Raw genomic sequence first — 24,189 nt, 5'->3', positions numbered from 1 at the left:
CTGTCTAGCTCTTGGCTCCATCCCTCCCACTCCCGTCTTCTTCTATCATTTTGGATTTCCCCCTTCCCCTCCCACTTTCAAATCTCTTACTAGCTCTTCTTTCAGTTAGTCCTGACGAAGGCTCTCGGCCCGAAACGTCGACTGTACCTCTTCCCAGAGATGCTGCCTGGCCCATTGCATTCAGCAGCAACTTTCTTAGAGATGAGGAAGGCTGGTTAACTATGTCAATCCATGAGCTCAATCCAATCCCATCAAAACATTCATGTATCTCTGGAATCAATTCAAACCATATGCTCCATTTTCACATCCAATGACATCCATGTTGGTAGAACAGTAAACATTTCTTCATGTAACGATGTGTTTTCTGATAAAGTTGCTTTTTATTATTTCAAATTTAGTATCTTTGATATAAAGTTGACTGTTAACTTGAAAAATAACTCCTAAATTATAATATTTTCATTGAATTTTTGATACTCAAAATAAAAAAGGCTTTTAACTTTTGCTATTCAAATATCAAATACCACTGGAAGTTAAGGTAAACAATATTATATGCACAGGCACAAAACATAGATAATCCACTGAGATTTTTAAAACTATGCATCAATTCATTTATGTAGTTCATGGTCGCGCACTTCCTTGTAATATTTTCTGTTCTCCTCAGGGCTGGTAACTCTAATGAGTGGCAATTTGTAAATCGCTTTGTTGTTACTGGTCATCAAAAGGAAAAGGATCGTGGAAAGGCAGAATGGCCAAGTGCATCCAGGTAGTCCAACCTGTAAAATGACACAACATAGCTGTGAAGTAACAATTGGTTGCAGACCAGACATGTGCATTGTAGATTCAGTCAGCTCATCATGGGCTCTAGCCTCTCCAGCAGCCAGGACATCTTCAAGGAGCGATGCCTCAAAAAGGAGGTTTCCGTTATTAAGGACCCCCATCACCCAGGACGTGCCCTCTTCTCATTGCTACCTTCAGGGAGGAGGAACAGGAGCCTGAAGACACATACTCAACAATTCAGGAACAGCTTTTTCCCCTCTGCCATCAGATTTCTGAATGGACATTGAACCCATGAACACTACCTCACTACCTTTTCTCCTCTTTTTGCACTATTAGCTTTGAATTTAATATAACTTAATATAATTTTGAAAAAAAAAAAGAAATCTATATACATACTTCCTACTGTAATTTATTTTTTATTATTCTGTATTGCAATGTATTGCTGCTGCATAACAACACATTTCATGACATATGTCAGTGATATTAAACCTGATTCTGATTCCAATACACAAACTGAAGGAATAGAAAGGAGTCAAATAAAAGGATCTTTGACAGTTACATGGATGGGAAAGGTTGGAGCAGGGGACTTCTTTATGCTATCGACCAATACCATTAAGCAAGGGGGTCCATGGACTCCAGGTTAGGAACCCCTGATTTAGAGGGAAATGAACCAAACGTTGGCAAATGGGACTGACCAGATGAGAAGGGAATCTTGCCTGTCAGCAAGGCTGATTCCCTGATATGCTTCTTTGGAAAAATGTCACATGAAATTTTCCCAGTGTGGCAATGAGAGGGCATAATTTTAGGGTGATTGGAGGGAATTATAGGGAGAATGTCAGTTATAGGTCTTTTTTGCACAGAGAGTGGCAAATGCCTGGAATACACCACCTGGGGTGGTGGTAGAGGCAGATCCATTAGAGCCATTTAAGAGACTTTTAGATAGGCACATGGATGAGAAATAATGGAAGGCTATGCATGAGGGAAACATTAGATTTATAAACTCATCTCAGGCTTCCAGCCAGGTCCAAGTATTGATTTTAACAGATGTTTTGATGATAAACTCTGCCATCTTCATCAGGGATGATGCATGATCATCTCTAGTCTGGTGGTATTTATACTCCCATCATCCGTCCCTCCTGATTCTCATCCAGTAAGGTTTCTGCACTCCCACCTTATTTACAATTGAATTCCAGTTCTTACTTAGAACGAGACTTTTGTCTTGGTTCAAATTCTTTTCCTCTAGTTTTACTTCAATGGCTTCTTTCACTAGGTGGTCCCAAAAGCCACTGGCGTGGCACAGCAGTTTTGTGCTTTCGAAGTCAATCCTATGGCCATTCGGTCCATCGAGTCTGCTCCGCCATTTTATCATGAGCTGATCCATCCTCCCATTTAGTCCCACTCCCCCGCCTTCTCACCATAACCTTTGATGCCCTGGCTACTCAGATACCTATCAATCTCTGCCTTAAATACATACAATGACTTGGCCTCCACTGCCGCCCATGGCAACAAATTCCATAGATTCACCCCCCTCTGGCTAAAAAAATTTCTTTGCATCTCTGTTCTGAATGGGCGCCCTTCAATACTTAAGCTATGCCCTCTCGTACTAGACTCCCCCATCATGGGGAACAACTTTGCCACATCCACTCTGTCCATGCCTTTCAACATTCGAAATGTTTCTATGACATATTTGAGGTCCCCCCTCAGTCTTCTAAACTCCAAGGAACACAGTCCAAGAGCGGTTCTACTACTGCCGATTTCTCTGGGTAACCCAAATCGATACACCTCCTGTGCTCTTTGATGCGGGTTTCCACCGTGCGTCCCATCTGGCCAATGTACACTGCTCCTCATTCACAGGGAATACTGTAGATGTCAGCTGTCCTGAGTTCCGGTCATCTTTGACCCGCATAAGCTGTGATTTGAGCTTCCTTGTGGGATGGTATTAACCTGGTATTTCTTCAGGATCCTGGCAATCCTTCCAGAAACTATGGAAGTATAGGGAAGACAGGTGATGGCAATGGGTTCCTCCTCGTTGTTAGGCTCCCTGGTTTTTCTGTCAGCCCTTTTAAGGGCCTGATTGACTTCCTTCACTTTGTAGCCATTCTGTAGGAATGTTGTCCGTGATGTCTTATTTTCACGTGAACACTCTCCAAGTCTGAAAAATTTTTTATGCGGTTAATCAAAGTATAAAGAACTGCTCTACCATAAGGAAGCTCAAATCACAGCTTATGTGGGTCAAAGATGACCTGGGACTCAGGACAGCTGGCGTATACAGGTCTCCCTGTGAATGTGAAGGAGAACAGGAGGTGTATCCGTTTGGGAGAGAACTTGGCAGAAGCGAAACAATGCATCCGCATTCGCCTTAGGATTGACTTCAGTGGTACAGAACTACTGTGCCTTACTAATGGCTTTTGGGACCACCTGGTGAAGGAGGCCATTCAAATAAAACTAGAGGAAAAGTATTTTAACAAAGATGAGGTCTCGCTCTAAGTAAGAACTGGAATTCGATTATAAACAAGGTGGGACCACGGAAACCTGATTGGATGAGGACTAACCAATCAGGAGGGAGGGACGACAGGGTTATAATACCACGGGACTAGATGTGCCCAGGCATCATCCCTGGTGAAGATGGCAGAGTTTGTCTGATGAAGATGGCAAAGTTGATGCCTGTACCCGGCTGGAAGCCCAAGAAGAGATTATTCATCATACACACCGGGAAAGCACTAGATCATTTTTCAGCATTAGATTTATCTTGGGTATAGATTAAAAGGTAAGCACAACATTGTGCGCTGAATAGCCTGGACTATGCTGTACTGTTCTATGTTCAATGATCTCAAACAAACCTTTGTTCAGCACCTGATCATAATGGCAGAATTTACGATAATGTAACTCTCTGTCACTTAGCATGCTTTTTGGAAGCTGGAAGCTATTAAATGCTCTGTGCTTATTGTACTTACATCCTCTTTTCTCAAAGAAAGTGATGCTCTTTTAAAACATTTGGGTGTTTTGCATAATGTCACCATTGCATATAAGCATTCTTGTGTGTAAACTTTTAATTTCTGGCTATGGTCTGAAGATTGGACTTAAAGGTGCTCTTAGGCAAGCATTGGCTCATTTTCCAGATTCAAGAATCAAATTTCAAAATTTTTTAATGTTGTTTCCAGTACCCAACCATAAGTGAGAATGAAATAATTGCTACTTCAGATCCAATGCAGCACAAAAAATGCAGTAAGATAGTTAAAAAACACAATAAATATAAATACAAGAGATGGCTTATATACATAGACTGGTTGCATGTCCATAAAGTATTTGTACATAGGATGATTCTGACAGGAAATGATAAAGCAGTGGTGGTATGGGGAATTAATTTTGAAACTGAACTAATACAATTGGTCTCTGGCTGGCTGCCTGTTTCATAAATTGAGGAGGGACAGGCTGTATAAGAGTGAAAAAACTTTTACAAATCTAGGTATACAATTATAAGGCCTAAATGTTTCCCCATCTAGTCATTTCAAGATTTGCTGAAAGTGAAATTATTTTAGTGAGCAAGATAACTGTAAGAAATTGATCTGGAAGTAAAAACTATGATGTAGGATGGAAATACACACTTGAAGAGTACAAGCACGGATGAACTTTAAATTGGGGTCCGTTTTGTTGAACACCTCTGCTTCATCTGCCAAAAACGGAACTTCCCGATAGCTAAACATTTTAATTCCGATTCCCATTCCCGTTTGGGCATGTTGATCTATGGCCTCCTCTTGTGCCAATACGAGGCCATCCTTAGGGAGGAGGAGCAACATCCTGTATTCTGTCTGGGTAGCCTCCAACCTGATAGTATGAATGTTGACTTCTCCTTCCAAAAAGATTTTTCCCTCCTCCTATTCCCCACTTTGGTTTCTTACCTCTTCTCACCTGCCTATCACCTCCCCCTGGATCTCCTCCTCCTTCTCGCTCTCCCAAGGTCCACTCTCCTGTCCTATCAGATTCTTGCCTCTCCAGCCCTTAACCTTTCCCACCCACCTGGCTTCCCCTATCACGTTCCTCCCTCCGCTCCCCCCACCCTTTTTATTCCGTAGTCTTCCCACTTCCCTTCCAGTCCTGAAGAAGGGTCCAGGCCCGAAACATCAACAGTTTATTCATCTCCATAGATGCTGCCTGACCTGCTGAGTTCCTCCCGCATTGCTCCAGATTTCCGGCACCTGCAGAATTTCTCATGTTTATTATTTGTCACTATTTTAATATTAACTTCTTGATGTTTAATGATAGCAGCTTACCTGAGACATCGTATTCATCAGTGCTTCTCCAAAATATGCACAGAAAATTGCTGTTGGAGGAAAAGATTATCTTGTAGATATTAAACATAATGGTTAATTTTGCAAATAGATATTTTTCATAGTATATCAATGTATTGCTATAATACTACAACTTCTATTTTCACAGCAGTCTATCTAACTGGAATGCCATAAGGCCTCTTGCAGATCTGATACGAAACCAAATCTGGATCATGCATTTAAAGGCCTTAGTAAAATTGTTTTTAGAGCACTTGAAAGTGATGTGAAGAAAATAAGTAATTTAAAGAAAAAAGATTTAAAAACAATAAAAGTGATGCATTCATTAAGTGAAGCATTATATTGCTGTTAATTCAAACTATAAATGTCCAGAAAAATCTCTGATTTACTAAATCCTTAGCTTCAGGAAGCCTATGGAATGCTCATGGACTTTATAGAGAATGAAATGAGATTAATGAGACTTTCCATGCTCACACAGCAGACATCAATGCATCCCAGGACTGTACTCCCCTGTGCTTAGTCATGGAAGTCCCTACTGTAGTGAAATCAGCCTTGCAGCTAGCCAATAGTTCTCTACAAGCCTGGTAGTTAATTGTCAGTGTGTTATAGAGCCATAGAACACCACTGCACAGATGCAAGCCCTTTGGGCCATCTAGTTTGTGCTGAACCGTATTCTGTGTAGACCCATTGGGCTGCACCTGGAGTGTTTAGCCTCACGAGATGGGGGAGATCTTAAACAATTTTTTTGCATTGGTAGTTACTCAGGAAACTGGCATAGCGTATATGGAAGGAAGGGAAACAAGCAGCAGTGTCATGGAACATATAGAGATTAAAGAAGAGGAGGTGCTTGCTGCCTTACAGCGAATAAAGGTCAATAAATCCCCCGGGCCTGAGGTGATATTTCCTCAGACCTTGAGAGAGACTAGTGCAGAAATTGCAGGAGCCCTGGCAGAAATATTTAAAACGTCCTTAGCCACAGGTATGGTGCCGGAGGATCGGAGGGTAGCTCATGTTGTTCCGTTGTTTAAAAAAGGCTCCAAAAGTAAACTAGGTAATTACAGGCCGGTGAGCTTGACATCAGTAGTAGGTAAATTATTGGAAGGTGTTCTGAGAGATCAGATATACAAGTATTTGGACAGCCAAGGGCTTATTAAGGATAGTCAGCATGGTTTTGTGCATGTTAGATCGTGTTTAAGTGCGGAGGAACAAAGATCTGGGAGCTCAGGTACATAATTCCCCGGAAGTGGCGTCACAGGTAGACAGGGTTGTAAAGAAGCTTTTGGCATCCTGGCATTCATAAATCAAAGTATTGAGAATAGGAGTTGGGATGTAATGGGGAGGTTGTATAAAACATTGGTGAGACCGAATTTGGAGTATTGTGTACAGTTCTGGTCACCTAACTATAGGAAGGATATCAATAAGATTGAAAGAGTGCAGAGAAGATTTACTAGGATGTTGCCGGGTCTTCAGGAGTTGAGTTACAGGGAAAGATTGAACAGGTTAAGACTTTATTCCTTGGAGCGTAGGAGAATGAGGGGAGATTTGATAGAGGTTTACAAAATTATGAGGGGTATAGACAGAGTAAATATGAATATGCTCTTTCCACTCAGATTAGCAGAGATTAATAAGAGAGGACATGGCTTTAGGGTGAAAGGGGAAAGGTTTAGGGGGAACTTCTTCACTCAGACAGTGGTGGGAGTGTGGAACGAGCTGCCATCTGATGTGGTAAATGCAGGCTCACTCTTAATTTTTAAGAATAAATTGGATAGGTGGGAGAGGTCTGGAGGTTTATGGACTGGATGCAGGTCAATGGGACTAGCGGAATAATGTTTTGGCACATAGAAGGGCCGAATGGCCTGTTTCTGTGCTGTAGTGTTCTATGGTTCTATTGTTCTATCCATACCCCTTCTGTCTATGTACTTATCCAAACTTCTCTGAAACGTTGAAACTGAACCTGCATCCATCAGTTCCTTTGGCAGATCATTCCATATCTGACTGAGGAAGTACCCCCTCAGTTTTCCCATAAATATTTTACCTTTCACTCTTAGTGTATGGCCTCCAGTTCTAGTTTCACCCAACCTCCACGGGAAAAGCCTGTTTGCATTAACCCTGTCTATACTAGTCATTATGTTGTATTTGTGTTCTGACCAAATCAGGTAGAAGACTAGAAGATTGGTTCTAAGAGACATCACAAAGAAGAACAGTAGGGTAGGGAGGCATGGAGGTTCATGAAGGATTTTCACAATTTGGGATCAAGGAAGATGAAGTTACAGCTGCCAACTGGATTTGGCAATGATTGAGAGGTCAGCATTACAGCTTACCTGGAAGATTGTAGGGCTGGAAGAAAGACTGGCCTGGAATTGGTTTAAATAACGAAGACTGGATATATCAAGGTTACATTGGTGAGGGTTTCAGTGAAAAGACAATAAGACCATAAGAAATAGGAGCAGAATTAGGCCATTTGGCCACCAAGTCCGCTCACCATTTCATCATGGCTGATCCAATTTTTTACTCAGTCCCAATCTTCTGTCTTCTCCCCATATCCCTTAATGCACTGACCAATCAACAATCTATCAGCCTCAGCCTTAAATATACATGAAGACTTGTCCTCCACAGCTGCCTGTGGCAAAGAGTTCCATGGATTCACCACTGTCCGGCTAAAGAAATTCCTCCTCACCTCTGTTCTAAAACGACGTCCCTCTATTCTGAGGCTGTGTCCTCTAGTCATAGACCTTCCCACCATAGGAAATATCCTCTCCAAATCCACTCTATCAAGGCCTTCCACCATTCGATAGATTTCAATGAGGTCATCCCTCATTCTTCTGAATTCCAGTGAATGTAGGCGCACAGCTATCAAATACTCTTCATATGACAGGACATTAAGCCTGGAATTATTTTATGAACCTCCTTTGAACCCTCTCCAGTTTTGAAGATAAGGGGCCCAACCCTGCTCATAATACTCCAATGGAGGCCTCGGCAGTTCTTAATAAAGTTTCAACATTACATCCTTGCTTTTATATCCTAGTCCTCTTGAAATGAATGCTAACATTGCATTTACCTTCCTCACCCCAGACCCAACCTGCAAATTAACCTTTAGCTGGCTTGAGGTAGGGGCTTCTATACGTCAAAGAGGCAATCTTAGCGTTGGCTTAGCAGTGTGGTCAAAAGCTCATGGAGGAGTCATGAACAGACTGGTTCAGGTTTAGCTGGAGGGAGAAGGAAGGAGTTAGTGGCCAGTGGAGTTTGTGGTGGAAAGATGGTTGTTTTGATTTTTTCCACATCGAATAAGGCAAAACTTCTACTCTACCAAGAGTGGACTGCGGGCAAGTAGTTGACAATTTAAAAGCAGTGGCAGCTAATAACATTTACTTTGAAACAAAGTATTATGTAGCCAGTATATTGAAAGTACAGTGTGGGAGGGACAGAGGCACTACATGGAATTGAGCGGTCTCACAAGATCAAAAAGTAGATTTATTATCAAGGTACATATACTTCACACAGTCTTGAGATTTGCCTCCTTACAGGCAGCTACAAAACAAAGACACTCAGTAGAACACACTGAAACAAAAGATGACTGATCAAACACCGAACGTGCAGAGAAAAAAAAAGAAAGAAAAAAAACCTGTGCAAAGAATGAAAGTAAGCAAGCAGCTTTCAGAAGGGAAGTTCACAAAAGTGAATTCTCACTGTGATAGTTGCAGACCACAGCCACAGTTCGGTGCAGAGGTGAGTAAACCTTGCAGAGCTGCGATTTGATCTGATCTCTGGAGCGGCTGAAGTTGAGTTTGCATATTTTATTGTGACTTTTGTTTCTTCTGGGCCACTTGGTTTACTTCCACTTCCCAAAGACACGCTGCTTTTTTCAGATTAATTGGCTATTGTAATTTCCCCTTATTGGAGAGTACTGATTTGGGGAAGGGCCATCTCAGAAAGAACACTGAGGGAAAAACGAAGGATTGGAATGACTCTGAGAGCTGACACAGAATTGAAAGGTTGTTTGATCTCCTTTTATGCTGTATGGCAAGTGAACAAAAGGTAAGGGGGATTGTGGAGAGCATTTAATGATTCTATTCTCACCGGCACTTACAAAGTTCAATTATTTAAACATTTTATGACAGTAATAAAATGTATTAATTATATTCCGGGTACAACTTGACCATGACCATTTATGGTAATCAAAATGCCAACATGTTTTGATCTCATTCACTTGGTAAAACACTTTCTGTTGTATAGTATCATTCTTTAGGTCCATTACATTGTTGATTAGCGACATGAAATTAGCTGGGAGATAAATCGTTCTCTTTACTAAATAGTTCTATAAACTGCTCAAGCTTTTTTATATTGTAACTCTTATGAATCAATATTTTAACTGTCTCCAGTAACTTCAAGGCCAGCAATTCATTCAAGGAAATTTTGAAAAGTGAAAATTAAAAACTAAAAAGAACGGCTTTCTTATCTTAACCCACCTCTGAACTACTTAATTAGAGACAGTATAAGGGACAGGCTGCCAATCTGTTTCAAAGAGGGGCATTTCTGGCTTTTTCATTCGTGTTTTGAGAATAGAAATCTCATTTTTAAAGTTCCTTTCCAGGTTTAATAATGACTATTTAAACCTTTCAGGCCAGGGAAATCCACGTTGAAGGGATCTGGCAGGCGAGGGTTAGGTAGGCTGTTTCCCAGCAAAGAGATGCTTGTCAAGTGGGGCCCTCAAAAGTGAAATACTGAGAAGCATAAAGGGCAAGACTAACAGGCTTAGGGAACCTTGTTATTGAGGATTTATTGAGACGCTGGTAAAGAGGAAGAAGAAGGTGCATGTCAAGTTGCAGGCAGTTGCAGTTAGGATCCTAAGAGGCACACGAGTATAAGAAATGCAAGAGAAAACTTATGAGCATAATCAGGAGGGTTAAAAGAAGCTATGAGGTTGCTCTGGCAGACACGGTGAAAGAGAGTCCCAAGGGCTTCATAGCTATAGTAAGATCAAAGGCTTAGGAGACTAGCAGACAATGGCGCCTAACGGCGACTCCTTCGCTTGCATCTTCGGAAACAGCTCTATTTCCATCTTTAATATCTCTGTTATTCTCTCTCAGGGTTCATTTGAAGACCCTTGAATTGGAGTTACACGCTGACTTTGGTTCTTTGCCGGAAGGGGACCTGCTCTTGGGGTCTCAGGACTGGCCATTATTTGATACACCAAGGATGCGGCCTAAAAGATTAGCGCGTCTTCAGAGTTTCGGGATCTCGTGGCTCTAGAGGCGGGCGGACTCGAGGTAGGTGCCTCTGCGGGAAATCGGTGTGTCGTGGGAGACAGAAGATCTCTGGCTGTGTGCCCAGAGACCCGAGTTCTTCGGGCACAGAGCTCGGAAAAAGTGACGCAATGGACTTTTAACATCGTAAATCAGCGAGTTGTTTGTTATGTCTCCCCTCTCGCTTTGAAACAGAGACATTTCTTTTTCCCTTATTAGGGAGAGAGAGGGCCTGTGGTATGTCAAATTACCGGGTAAGTGAGTAGTCTTTGGGGTACTGCAGATCTGTGTCTTTATTAATGCTTTGCTGCATGCTTGAGTACTTGGTGGGGGGTGCTGATGCTGTTTTTTGCTGGTAGCGGAGGGGGATTGTTGCTTTGCTGCTGCTTACACATGGGAGGGGGGAGCTGGGGAGGAGGCTTTGGAATTCTAACATTTAACTGTCATTCATTCTTTGGGGCATTCCTCTGTTTTCGTGGATGTTTGCGAAGAGAAAGAATTTCAGGATGTATAGTATATACATTTCTCTGACATTAAATGTACCTTTGAAAATTTTGAAAAAGATAAGAGTGGACAAAATTGGTCTTCTTGAAGATCAGTATGGTCATCTACACATGGAGTCAAAAGAGATGGGGGATATATTAAATGAATTTTTCCATCTATATTTACTCAGGAGACAGACACAGAGCCTATAGAACTGAGGAAAAAGAATATCTGGATTATGAAAGAGGAGTTGCTTGCTGTCTTGAGCCAAATTAGTGTAGTATACTATAGTAATACTTCATTGATCCCGGGGGAAATTATTGGCAGGTGGAATTTAATGCAGACAAGTGTGATGTGTTGCACTTTGGGGCGACAAACCAAGGTAGGGTGAATAAATCCCCATGGCCTGACGAGGAGTCCCTTCAGACCTTGTGGGTAGCTAGTGCAAAAATTGCAGGGACCATGGCAGAGATATCTATAATATCCTTAGCCATGGGTAAAGTACCAGAGGACTGGATGTTGTTCTGTTTTTAAGAAAGGCTGTAAGAATAAGCTCGGAAATTATAGGCCAGTGAGCCTGATATCAGTCTGGGTAAATCATTGAAAGGTATTCTAAGCAAGAGGATCTATAAGTTAAATGCACAAAATGCTGGAGGAACTCAGCAGATCAGGCAGTATCTATGGAAATGAACAAATAGTCGATGTTTTGGGCTAAGACAAAGGATATGTAAGTATTTGGGTAGACAGTGTCTGATTAGGGCTAGTCAATATCGCTTTATGTATGGTAGTTATGAGGAAAATTGATGAAGGAAAGACAGTGGACATTGTCTACACGTAGGTTAGCAAGGCTTTTGACAACATTTTGCATGGGATGCTGGTCCAGAAGGTTCAATTGCTTGGCATTCAGAATGCAAATTAGATTCAGCATTGCCTTAGCAGGAAAAGCCAGAGATTGGTTGTAGATATTTTTCACTCTGACTAGGGGCATGTGACTGGTGGTGCGCCACAGGGATCGGTGCTGAGTCCATTGTTGTTTGTCATCTATATGAATGGTTTGGATGATAATGTGGTGAACTGGATCAGATTGTAAGGAAGGCAATCAAATTTTGCAGCAGGATCTGACCAGCTGGAAAAATGGGCTGAAAATTGGCAGGTGGAATTTAATGCAGATAAGTGTGATGTGTTGCACTTTGGGGTGACAAACCAAGGTAGGGCTTACATGGTGGAATGGTAAGGCACTGCAATAGAACAGAAGGATCTGGAAATATAGATGCATAATTCTTAGAAACTGGCATCGCATATATGTTGTAAAGGAAGCTTTTGGAACATTGGCCTTCATAAATGAATGTATCGAGTACGGGAGTTGGCATGTTATGTTGAAGTTGTATAAGTCATTAGTGAGACCAAATTGTGTGCAATTCTGGTCACCCACCTACAGGAAAGACATCAATAACCTGGAAAGAGTGCAGAGAAAATTTACAGAGCTGCCGTCGAGACCTGAGAGACAGAGTTACAGAGGTGAATAGGTGAGGATTTTATTCCTTTAAGCACAGGTGAATGAGGGAATATCTTACAGAGGTACACAAAATTATTTTATTTGTTATTTAGGGATACAGCGGAGAACAGGCCCTCCTGGCTCAAGGAACCATGCCACCCAGCAACCTACCTACTGAACACTAGCCTAATCACAGGGCAACTAACAATGACCAGTTAACCTACTCACCAAAATCTTTGGATTTTGGGAAGAAACCAGAGCACACAGTTGAAAGCCACATAGTCAAATTCCTTACGGATGGTGCTGGAGTTGAACACCAAACTCCAACACCCCAAGCTGTAAAGGCATCGTGCTCATGGCTACACTACTGTGGAACCCCCATGGTAACATACTATGAGGGATATGGATAGGGTGAATACATGCAGGTTTTTTCCTTTCAGGTTGGGTGAGACTAGCACTAGAGATTGTAAGGTTTTTGTTTGAAAAAGCGTTGTGAGAATTTGATTAGTTTATCAAAAGATTATGATAACAAAGATTTTGTTTATTCTGTTCTAAATGCTGATAGAATTACAGGGTGTGATATCCTCAGACTAGAATTATAGATATTATATAAAATTTTACATGATCTATCAATATGTACCACAGAGTATTGCCAAAAGATGGGTCTGCCATGTCAGGGCATAAAACATCCCACCGACTGCAATGCAAGCCAGAGCACTGTTGTAACTCCACAATCCATCATAGATTTTACGAAATGGTGAAGCCAGAGATAATCCTAAAAGACAAATTAAATACCAAAACAAAAAAAATGTAACTATTCATCTCTACTTGTGAAGTAATTTTCACTTTATCTATGTACAATTACATCAGTTACATAATTACTATAGTAAAATAACATGGTAAAGTGCTTAATTTACAAGTGCTGAATTTAAAAGTTTTAAGCATTTGACAGGAACTTAAGTAAATAGTTGATCTTTCAACAAATGGAGTTCAAATCAGCCTCTGTTACTTTATAATAAATACTTGGTAATGTATCTATTACGTCACATGTACTGAGATATAGTGAAAAGTTTGCTGAGCCAAGAGAACATGTTACATTTAATTCCTGAAGATATTTCCACTTTACTATGAAAACCAAGAACTTGGATTCCAGAATCTCATAGATAAAAAAAAGATTATTAACCTACCTGCCAATATACCAAGACAGGATCCAATTGTAGCATGCAGACAGATAATGGGAGATGAGATCAACAATGCAAAAAGCAAAATGCCACCAGTCCAAGGATTGTTGCAGCCATAGACCTGTCCAACTCCTACTGGAATAGCTCTCAAAAGCTGAATTAAAAAAAGATTAAAGTTCATAATTTAATTTATATATGTAAGTATAAAAGAGCAAAAGTCACGGGAGATGTTGACATAAAATCATGTCATTGTTTTTAAGTTTCATTCTTTTTGCCATAACAAATTAATTCCTCCTTATTCCTGCCAGAGACCAATATCCTGGCGGGAAAGCTTAATAGAGCTGCTAGGGAGGGTTTACACTAATTTGGCAGGGAGATGGGAACTGGAATGATAGAGCAGAGGAGGGGGAAAACAGAAATAAATTTAAGATAGTGAGCAGTAAAGATGTCAGGAAAGACAGGCAGGTGATGGGGCAAATGTGTAGCCATTGGGATGAGTTGCAGTGCAATAAAGTTGCAGTGAAATCAAAGCAAAAAGTATCAAATACTGGTCTTAAGGTGTTGTACTTAAATGCACGCAGCATAAGGAATAAGGTGGATGATCTTGTTGTACAGCTACAGATTGGCAGGTATGATATTGTGGCCATCACTGAGACCTGGCTAAAGGACGTATGTCTCTGGGAGCTGAACGTCCAAGGATACACGGTGTGTCGGAAGGATAGGAAGGTAGGCAGAGGGGGAGGCGTGACTTTATTGGTAAGAAATGATGTTAACTCATTAGAAAGAGGTGATATAGGATCGGAAGGTGCAGAATCTTTATGGGTTGAGCTAAGGAATAGCAGGGGTAAAAGGACCCTGATGGCAGTTATTTATAGGCCTCCAAACAGCTGCAGGGATGTGGACTATAAATTACAACTGGAAATAGAAAAGGCTTGTCAGAAGGGCAGTGTTATGATAATTGTGGGGGATTTTAACATGCGAGTAGATTGGAAAAATCAGGTCGGCACTGGATCTCAAGAGAGAGAATTTGTAGAATGTCTGCGAGATGGCTTTTTAGAACAGCTTGTTGTTGAGCCCACTAGGGGATCGGCTGTACTGGATTGGGTATTGTGTAATGAACCGGAGGTGATTGGAGAGATTGAGGTGAAGGAACCCTTAGGAGACAGTGATCATAACATGATTGAGTTCATTGTGAAATTAGAAAAAGAGAAGCCGAAATCTGATGTGTCGGTATTTCAGTGGAGTAAAGGAAATTACAGTGGCATGAGAGAGGAACTGGCGAAATTTGACTGGAAAGAGACACTGGCGGGAAAGACGGCAGAGCAGCAGTGGCTGGAGTTTATGCGAGAAATGAGGAATGTGCAAGACAGGTATATTCCAAAGAAGAAGAAATTTTCGAGTGGAAAAAGGATGCAACCGTGGTTGACAAGAGAAGTCAAAGCCAAAGTTAAGGCAAAGGAGAGGGCATACAAGGAAGCAAAAATTAGTGGGAAGACAGAGGATTGGGAAGTTTTTAAAACCTTACAAAAGGAAACCAAGAAGGTCATTAAGAGAGAAAAGATTAACTATGAAAGGAAACTAGCAAATAATATCAAAGAGGATACTAAAAGCTTTTTCAAGTATATAAAGAGTAAAAGACAGGTGAGAGTAGGTATAGGACCGATAGAAAATGATGCTGGAGAAATTGTAATGGGAGATGAGGAGATGGCAGAGGAACTGAACAAGTATTTTACATCAGTCTTCACTGAGGAAGACGGCAGGATACCGGACACTCAAGGGTGGCAGGGAAGAGAAGTGTGCGCAGTCACAATTACGACAGAGAAAGTACTCAGGAAGCTGAATAGGCTAAAGGTCGATAAGTCTCCTGGACCAGATGGAATGCACCCTCGTGTTCTGAAGGGAGTAGCTGTGGAGATTGCGGAGGCATTAGCGATGATCTTTCAAAAGTCGATAGATTCTGGCATGGTTCCGGAAGACTGAAGATTGCAAATGTCACTCCGCTATTTAAGAAGAGGGCAAGGAAGCAAAAAGGAAATTATAGACCTGTTAGCTTGATGTCGGTGGTTGGGAAGTTGTTGGAGTTGATTGTCAAGGATGAGGTTACAGAGTACCTGGAGGCATATGACAAGATAGGCAGAACACAGCATGGATTCCTTAAAGGAAAATCCTGCCTGACAAACCTATTACAATTTTTTGAGGAAATTACCAGTAGGCTAGACAAGGGAGATGCAGTGGATGTTGTATATTTGGATTTTCAGAAGGCGTTTGACAAGGTGCCACACATGAGGCTACTTAACAAGATAAGAGCCCATGGAATTATGGGAAAGTTACATACGTGGATAGAGCATTGGCTGATTGGCAGGAAACAGAGAGTGGGAATAAAGGGATCCTATTCTGGTTGGCTGCCGGTTACCAGTGGTGTTCCACAGGGATCAGTGTTGGGGCCGCTTCTTTTTATGGCTAAGTTTGCTGATGATACGAAGATAGGTGGAGGGGCCGGTAGTGCTGAGGAAACGGAGAGTCTGCAGAGAGACTTGGATAGATTGGAAGAATGGGCAGAGAAGTGGCAAATGAAGTACAATGTTGGAAAGTGTATGGTTATGCACTTTGGCAGAAAAAATAAACGGGCAGACTATTATTTAAATGGGGAAAGAATTCAAAGTTCTGAGATGCAACAGGACTTGGGAGTCCTCGTACAGGATTCTCTTAAAGTTAAACTCCAGGTTGAGTCAGTAGTGAAGAAGGCGAATGCAATGTTGGCATTCATTTCTAGAGGAATAGAGTATAGGAGCAAGGATGTGATGTTGAGGCTCTATAAGGCGCTGGTGAGACCTCACTTGGAGTACTGTGGGCAGTTTTGGTCTCCTTATTTAAGAAAGGATGTGCTGACGTTGGAGAGAGTACAGAGAAGATTCACTAGAATGATTCCGGGAATGAGAGGGTTAACATATGAGGAATGTTTGTCCGCTCTTGGACTGTATTCCTTGGAGTTTAGAAGAATGAGGGGAGACCTTATAGAAACATTTCGAATGTTAAAAGGCATAGACAGAGTGGATGTGGCAAAGTTGTTTCCCATGATGGGGGAGTCTAGTACGAGAGGGCATGACTTCAGGATTGAAGGGCGCCCTTTCAGAACAGAAATGCGAAGAAATTTTTTTAGTCAGAGGGTGGTGAAACTATGGAATTTGTTGCCACGGGCAGCAGTGGAGGCCAAGTCATTGGGTGTATTTAAGGCAGAGATTGATAGGTATCTGAGTAGCCAGGGCATCAAAGGTTATGGTGAGAAGGCGGGGCAGTGGGACTAAATAGGATAAAATGGATCAGCTCATGATAAAATGGGGGAGCAGACTCGATGGGCCGAATGGCCTACTTCTGCTCCTTTGTCTTATGGTCTTATGGTCTATTGTGTTATTTTAGTGCGAGGTCGCTGCAGAGCTTCTTTTTCTATACAGTTTATTTCCTTCCTTCATTGTTTACTGTCATTTCTACAACTTGACAATGCATCTCTTAAATAATAGGAGAGGGCACTCTTCAGCATGCAGAAAAGATTGAGCTGGAAGGTCTCAGCTATTTAAACAGACCAGGGGAGCTGTATGATTGGTTTCCTTGGTGCAATGAGGAATGAGAAGTGGATGGATGGATGTGTTTATTAACAGCAAGGATCTATACAAAACAAATAAAGAAACTTGCCACTTTTGCTGAAAGAGTCCTTAACTAAAGGAAATTATTTAAAGTGATTCATTGAGTAGCCACATGTGATTTGAGGAAACACCTTTTGCCATAATGTGCAGGCATTGTGTGGAATTCCCTGTTTGAAGGATGGTAGATATGGATTCAATTGCAGCCTTCAAATGGAATTTGCTTTGGTACTTGAGAGAAAAAGTATCAGGTCCATTTGAATAATATAAGCATAATAGCTCAACAGCTGATAATTTTCAAATGATACCAAATAAACAGAGAAAGTTTTTAAGTTACTTAGTTGTACAACATGGAAGGAAGCTGTTCAGCCTAATGAGTCCATTCTGGCTCTAAGAACAATCACGTTCATCTTACTCCTCTGTCCACTTCCCATTGCTCTGAAAATTCCCTTCAGCTCATCAGCTGTGTTTTGGAAGCAGTGAGTGAATCTGCCTCCACTACTACTCCATAGTGCCCCTGATTACTTGCTTAGTAAAATTGTTTCTCCAATGTCACTTTCAGTTCTTTTGCTCTTTGCCTTCATTCTCTATTCTTTGGTTCTTGACCCTTCCAGCAAAAGGAACAATTTCTTGCTTTCTTCTATACCTAGGGTGTACACTTCCATTATCTTTTCATGATTTTATTCTATCAAATCACAGGAATCTGAAAAACAAGAGGCCTTGCACATTATCATCTGCCTGCAGTGCTCTTTCTCTGTTAGTGTAACTATGACACTTTATTCTGCATTCTATTATTGTTTTCTCTTTTATTATCTCAATGGCTTGTTATAATGAAATGATCTGCATAGATGGCATGAAAAACAAAGATTTCCACTACCTCGGTAAACGTGACAATAGTAAAACAATTTACTGATTTAGCAGGGTCAGTCAACTGATCTCTGTTCCGCTGTTCGGCATGATCTTAGCTTCAATACCACTTTCCTTCTCTTCCCATACTCCCTAAATCCTCATTCCCTTCATCCAAGTCATTGAAAGAAAATTACCCCAAGACTGATCCCTGTGACATCCCTCTAGTTACTGATCTCCTCACAATCTCCCCAGTTCCTTGGAGAGAAATTCCAGTTTCTCCACTCTATCTAGATGATTAAAGTCCCTCATCATAACAGGCAGTTTAGTAATTCTCCTTCTCATCTAAAGTCTTTGCTTCTTTCCTGAAGTGTGGTCACCAGAGTTTACAATTCTTTCCTGGCTTGCATGCTAATAGAATTCAGTATTATATTTCTTGCCAGTGCTTCCTGGTACTCTCTTTTGACATCTTTTGTTTTCTTTTTAACCCTCCTCTAAACCTGTTGTCTCTCACAGGCTCTTTACTTGGCCCCCCATCTTTTCAGTCATTCAGGGAGCTCTAGTATTTATTTCCCTCATGAGAAAATACCTCCACAATAGTTGAGACACCTCCAGCTTAACAACAGACCTCCCATTGTTCAGTTGCAGTTTTATCTGCCAAGCTTCGATGTCCTGCTCCATTTGACTGGCTTAACTTAGAATGGTCCACAGCTTTTGTGTGTGTGTGTGACTGTTCTAAGCCTTATAGCTGTTTCTAAGATGTTCACCAATGGTATTTTCTCTATTTGTTTTGGCTCATTTCCTAGGATCAAGGCCAGGCATTAATGGCTTCCTCGATGGGCTTGAAACAGACTCATCCTATTTAAGAAACTCCTCCCCCCTTTGCTATTGCTTTCCCACACTATATTTGGATAACTGAAGTTCCTCATTATCACAGTACTATTGTTACTGCAAGTCTCTGTAATTTTTAGGCAACTCTGCTTCTTGATATGCTTTCCATTAGTTGGCATCCTATAGAATAATGCAAGTCGTATCTCACTTGTTTGTTACAGTAGATTTTCATTTCAGGACATCTCTCTGGAGCAACGATGTAGTTAATTAAAGCTCAATCCTTTCCTCTCTTTTTCTGTCTTTCTTGAATACCTTACATCCCTTTTTTGCCTTTTGTTTTAGCCATCACTCTATGAATTACCCATAATTACCCATAATTTCAAGTGTTAATTTGCTGGCAGCTCACTAACTTTATTTAATGGTTTGATAATAACATCATAAAATTCTGTGGTAGCATTTTGCTTACCATTGGAATACTGAGTTCTGACCACGTGGTATTTACTGGTGTGTTTATGGGTTGAATAAGGACCTGGGGAAAATAATTGTTGTTATGTCCCGTTGCAGCCAAATATATCCAAATGGCAATATTAAATGGCAGAGTGAAAATAGGCAGGTCCCATCTTTCCATCACGGAGGTCAAGGCACTTGAAAGCACAGGACTGCAAAAAGAAATAGTTTTCAGTGCAAATACATGCTGCTAACCAGGTTAATTTTTGATATGAATGGCATGCTTTTTTAAAGGCTAAGTACAGAAATTCTGAGCAACCTCTTCTGCATGACAATTAAACATTTCTAACAAAATTTTTTACTTAATAGATATAAGGATCAAAATGCTGGATGATAACATGTTTTGAAAGAATCATCTTAAAAAAGCAAAAAGTGATGAAATTTCTATTTAAGAAATAGTTTAGGATCAGATGGATGTTTGTCATCTAGAGTGGAATAGTGGAAATAGGATGTATCATGGGCAGAAGTGATCTGACAGTAGGTATCTCAGAGCACTGGAGGACTGGAGGAGGTTATTGACATCGTGTCGTCCATTTGAATACAAGGATTGACATTTAGAATTGAAATTTTGATCAAAGGAGAACTAATTAGGTCACCGAATGGGAATGGGTGCAACATTGAAATGAACAGCAGAATTTTCGATAATGTACTGTTTATGAAGGGTGGAATATGGGAGCCTAGCCAAGGGTTGTTGCTGCAATCGAGTCTGAGATTGGTAAAGGCATGGATGAGTCATAGTCTTTCAGCACTTTGGCCCATCTAGTCCATGCTGAACTCTTTTACTCTGCTCAGCCGCATTGACCCACACCCGGACCAAAGTCCCTCCTTATCCCAGTCATTTATTACTATCCAAGCTTCCCTTAAAAGTTGCAGTCAAGCCCACATCTTCCACTTGATGAGTAGTAGCATGCAGACGAGGGATAGGACAGGGCCAAAGATAGATGCTTCATAGATTTCAAAAATGGCAGAGAGCTTTCAAAGTAATTCTATAGCTGTAACTGAATTGTATTTAAATATAAATGCTATGGGTAACAATAATTAGGACATTGCCAACCTTGGGTGATAAATCTCTCCTGTCCTCTACCCACTCATTATCTCTCTCCACCTGTTTGCCACTGCTCTACCACTCACACCCTCACCCATTGAACAAAACCATTCAACCAGAGGTCTTTTAACCAGGCTTACACCTGTTTACATTTGACAATGGGTCCTGTCACATATGTATTTACATTCATCATAAAGCTGAAAGGTCAAGTTAGCTATAATAGGTAAGCCCGATGAATGCTGCAAATCATTACGCTGATGATACTTTATAAACATAAAGTTAATAACATACTATATTGTTTTGGCCCAAAGAAAAATGTTTAAAGAACACATGTAATATGAGCCTTCTGAGATAGTTAAAGTGGTGGGGAAAATTAGAGACAAGGTGATTTTTACGGGAATTCTCTAGATGAATTCTGCAAGACATTACTTCCTACAAAGCAAAGCCCAATAGTATGAATGGCAGCTTCACTACCAGATGAACTGAACGCCTTCTATGCACGCTTTGAAAGGGAGAACACAACTACAGCTGTGAAGATCCCTGCTGCACCTGATGACCCTGTGATCTCTGTCTCAGAGGTCGATGTTAGGCTGTCTTTAAAGAGAGTGAACCCTCGCAAGGCAGAACGTCCCGATGGAGTACCTGGTAAGGCTCTGAAAACCTGTGCCAACCAACTAGCGGGAGTATTCAAGGACATTTTCAACCCCTCACTGCTACGGGCGGAATTTCCCACTTGCTTCAAAAAGGCAACAATTATACCAGTGCCTAAGAAGAATAATGTGGGCTGCCTTAATGGCTATTGCCCGGTAGCACTCACATCGACAGTGATGAAAAGATTTGAGAGGTTGGTCATGACTAGACTGAACTCCTGCCTCAGCAAGGACCTGGACCCATTGCAATTTGCCAATTGCCACAATAGGTCAATGGCAGACACAATCTCAATGGCTCTCCATATGGTTTTAGACCACCTGGACAACATAAACACCTACGTCAGGATGCTGTTCATGGACTATAGCTCAGCATTTAATATCATCATTCCCATAATCCTGATTGAGAAGTTACAGAACCTGGGTCTCTGTACCTCCCTCTGCAACTGGATCCTTGTCTTCCTAACTGGAAGACCACAATCTGTGCGGATCGGTGATAACATATCCTCCTCGCTGACGATCAACACTGGCGCACCTCAGGGGTGTGTGCTTAGCCCACTGCTCTACTCTATATACACATGACTGTGTGGCTAGGCATAGCTCAAATACCATCGATAAATTTGCTGATGATACAACCATAGTTGGTAGAATCTCAGGTGGTGATGAGAGGGCATACAGGAGTGAGATATGCCAACTAGTGGAGTGATGCCGCAGTAACAACCTGGCACTCAGCGTCAGTAAGATGAAAGAGCTGATTGTGGACTTCAGGAAGGGTAAGATGAAGGAACACATACCAATCCTCATAGAGGGATCAGAAGTGGAGGGAGTGAGCAGCTTCAAGTTCCTGGGTGTCAAGATCTCTGAGGATCTAACCTGGTCCCAGCATATCGATGTGGTTATAAAGAAGGCAAGACAGTGGCTATACTTTATTAGGAGTTTGAAGAGATTTGGCACGTCAACAAATACACTCAAAAGCTTCTATAGTTGTACCGTGGAGAGCATTCTGACAGGCTGCATCACTGTCTGGTATGGAGGGGCTACTGCACAGGACTAAAAGAAGCACCAGAAGGTTTGTAAACCTATTCAGCTCCATCTTGGGTACGAGCCTACAAAGTATCCAGGACACCTTTAGGGAGCAATATCTCGGAAAGGCAGCGTCCATTATTAAGGACCTCCAGCACCCAGGCCATGCCCTTTTCTCACTGTTACCATCAGGTAGGAGGTACAGAAGCCTGAAGGCACACACTTAGTGATTCAGGAACAGCTTCTTCCCCTCTGCCATCTAATTCCAAAATGGAAATTGAATTTTTGGACACTATCTCACTTTTTTTTAATATACAGTATTTCTGTTTTTGCACGTTTTTGAAGAGTCTATTCAATATACGTAATTGATTTACTTGTTTATTTGATATTATTATTTTTATTTTCTTTATTATTATTTTTTTCTCTCTGCTTATTATGTACTGCGTTGAAATGCTGCTGCCAAGTTAACAAATTTCACGTCATATGCCAGTGATAATAAATCTGATTCTGATTCTGACTGGAATTTGGGGCAGAAACTATGAAGACATGATATGAGTAATTGATTATTCAGCTGATCTGGGCTGCTGCAAATGTTACGAGTATCTACTGTAGTTTCCAATTCCATGTTTGAAAGGATGGATTGTGGACTCATTGCCTTTTTGTATCCTGGCTCACCAAACATATCCACAATTACTTACAGGTCAAGTTTTGGCTGATTTGATTTGGGAATTGAAACAAATTGGTATTTTTTAGAGTTGTTTCAAATAAAGAAAGTCACCAGGTAAGGGATATTTGTGCAAGCCAATTGTTGCTATTGATGGAATCATTAATATCAATTTCCCTTGCAATATAGCATAATTGACACAATCAATAGAGCCTATGCAGAACATAACAAGCTTCAGGATGAAACTGGGGCAGATAATTTTCTTTCCAGCAGATCTTGTCTACTCAAGGCGTTCTTGAAGTTATTCAATTTGTTGAATCTCAGCAAGAAACTTCAAAGATGATTTTCTCAATCCTTCACTTGTTGCAGCCACCAGGATAGCCTGGGAGAGCTTGAGGAATCTATATTTGCAGCCTCTCGTAGAATGTCCCTATGAAATGGTGACTGTACTCTTGTCCATTGATGCTGCCTGGCCTGCTGAGATCATCCAGCAGAGGGAATTGAACCCCACTGATAATCGTTGGTGCTGCAAAATGATTGTGCTAACTGCTACACTACCATGTCACCTTCATGGTCAATCTCATGAAAAATGTACAGACTGTCACTCTCCTACCTCTAGCACTCTGAAGAAGCTATTCAGAGGTTAAAGCTTTTGACATCACATGAGGAGGTCTGTTATCTTTTACAGACAGAACTACAGTCACATCTGATGCTTTGATTGTCAGGGTCAATATCATCTTGACTTAACATAGAACATAGAACATAGAATAGTACAGCACAGTACAGGCTCTTCGGCCCACAATGTTGTGCCGACCCTCAAACCCTGCCTCCCATATAACCCCCCACCTTAAATTCCAACATATACCTGTCTAGTAGTCTCTTAAACTTCACTAGTGTATCTGCCACCACTGACTCAGGCAGTGCATTCCACGCACCAACCACTCTCTGAGTAAAAAAAACTTCCTCCAATATCCCCCTTGAACTTCCCACCCCTTAGCTTAAAGCCATGTCCTCTTGTATTGAGCAGTGGTGCCCTGGGGAAAAGGAGCTGGCTATCCACTCTATCTATTCCTCTTATTATCTTGTACACCTCTATCATGTCTCCTCTCATCCTCCTTCTCTCCAAAGAATAAAGCCCTAGCTCCCTTAATCTCTGATCATAATGCATACTTTCTAAACCAGGCAGCCCTTTCCAATGCTTCCACATCCTTCCTATAGTGAGGTGACCAGAACTGGACACAGTACTCCAAGTGAGGCCTAACCAGAGTTTTATAGAGCTGTATCATTACATCGCGACTCTTAAACTCTATTCCTCGACTTATGAAAGCTAACACCCCATAAGCTTTCTTAATTACCCTATCCACCTGTGAGGCAACTTTCAGGGATCTGTGGACATGTACCCCGAGATCCCTCTGCTCCTCCACACTACCAAGTATCCTGCCATTTACTTTGTACTCTGCCTTGGAGTTTGTCCTTCCAAAGTGTACCACCTCACACTTCTCTGGGTTGAACTCCACCTGCCA

At 41.3% G+C, this 24,189-nt stretch overlaps 1 protein-coding gene across 2 annotated transcripts in view; it reads right to left on the bottom strand.

Annotated features, from left to right (window-relative positions):
- Nucleotides 1-203: 203 nt before the first annotated feature.
- Nucleotides 204-24,189, bottom strand: part of slc14a2 (solute carrier family 14 member 2) — a 50,593-nt gene continuing 26,607 nt past the window's right edge. For both annotated transcript variants that reach the window (XM_072252451.1, XM_072252452.1), the window contains 5 exons: nucleotides 19,247-19,439; nucleotides 13,472-13,619; nucleotides 12,925-13,059; nucleotides 5,049-5,098; nucleotides 204-773 (listed from right to left, as the gene is read on the bottom strand). In XM_072252451.1, coding sequence (XP_072108552.1) covers nucleotides 606-773; nucleotides 5,049-5,098; nucleotides 12,925-13,059; nucleotides 13,472-13,619; nucleotides 19,247-19,439 — 694 coding nt within the window. In that variant the 3' untranslated portion in view covers nucleotides 204-605. The remainder of the gene's footprint in view (nucleotides 774-5,048; nucleotides 5,099-12,924; nucleotides 13,060-13,471; nucleotides 13,620-19,246; nucleotides 19,440-24,189) is intronic.

Source organism: Mobula birostris, chromosome 3, assembly GCF_030028105.1.
Source record: "Mobula birostris isolate sMobBir1 chromosome 3, sMobBir1.hap1, whole genome shotgun sequence".
In the NCBI taxonomy this organism is placed as follows: domain Eukaryota; kingdom Metazoa; phylum Chordata; class Chondrichthyes; order Myliobatiformes; family Myliobatidae; genus Mobula; species Mobula birostris.
The sequence above is the reverse complement of the archived record's forward strand: the minus strand, read 5'-3'. Positions and strand labels throughout refer to the sequence as shown.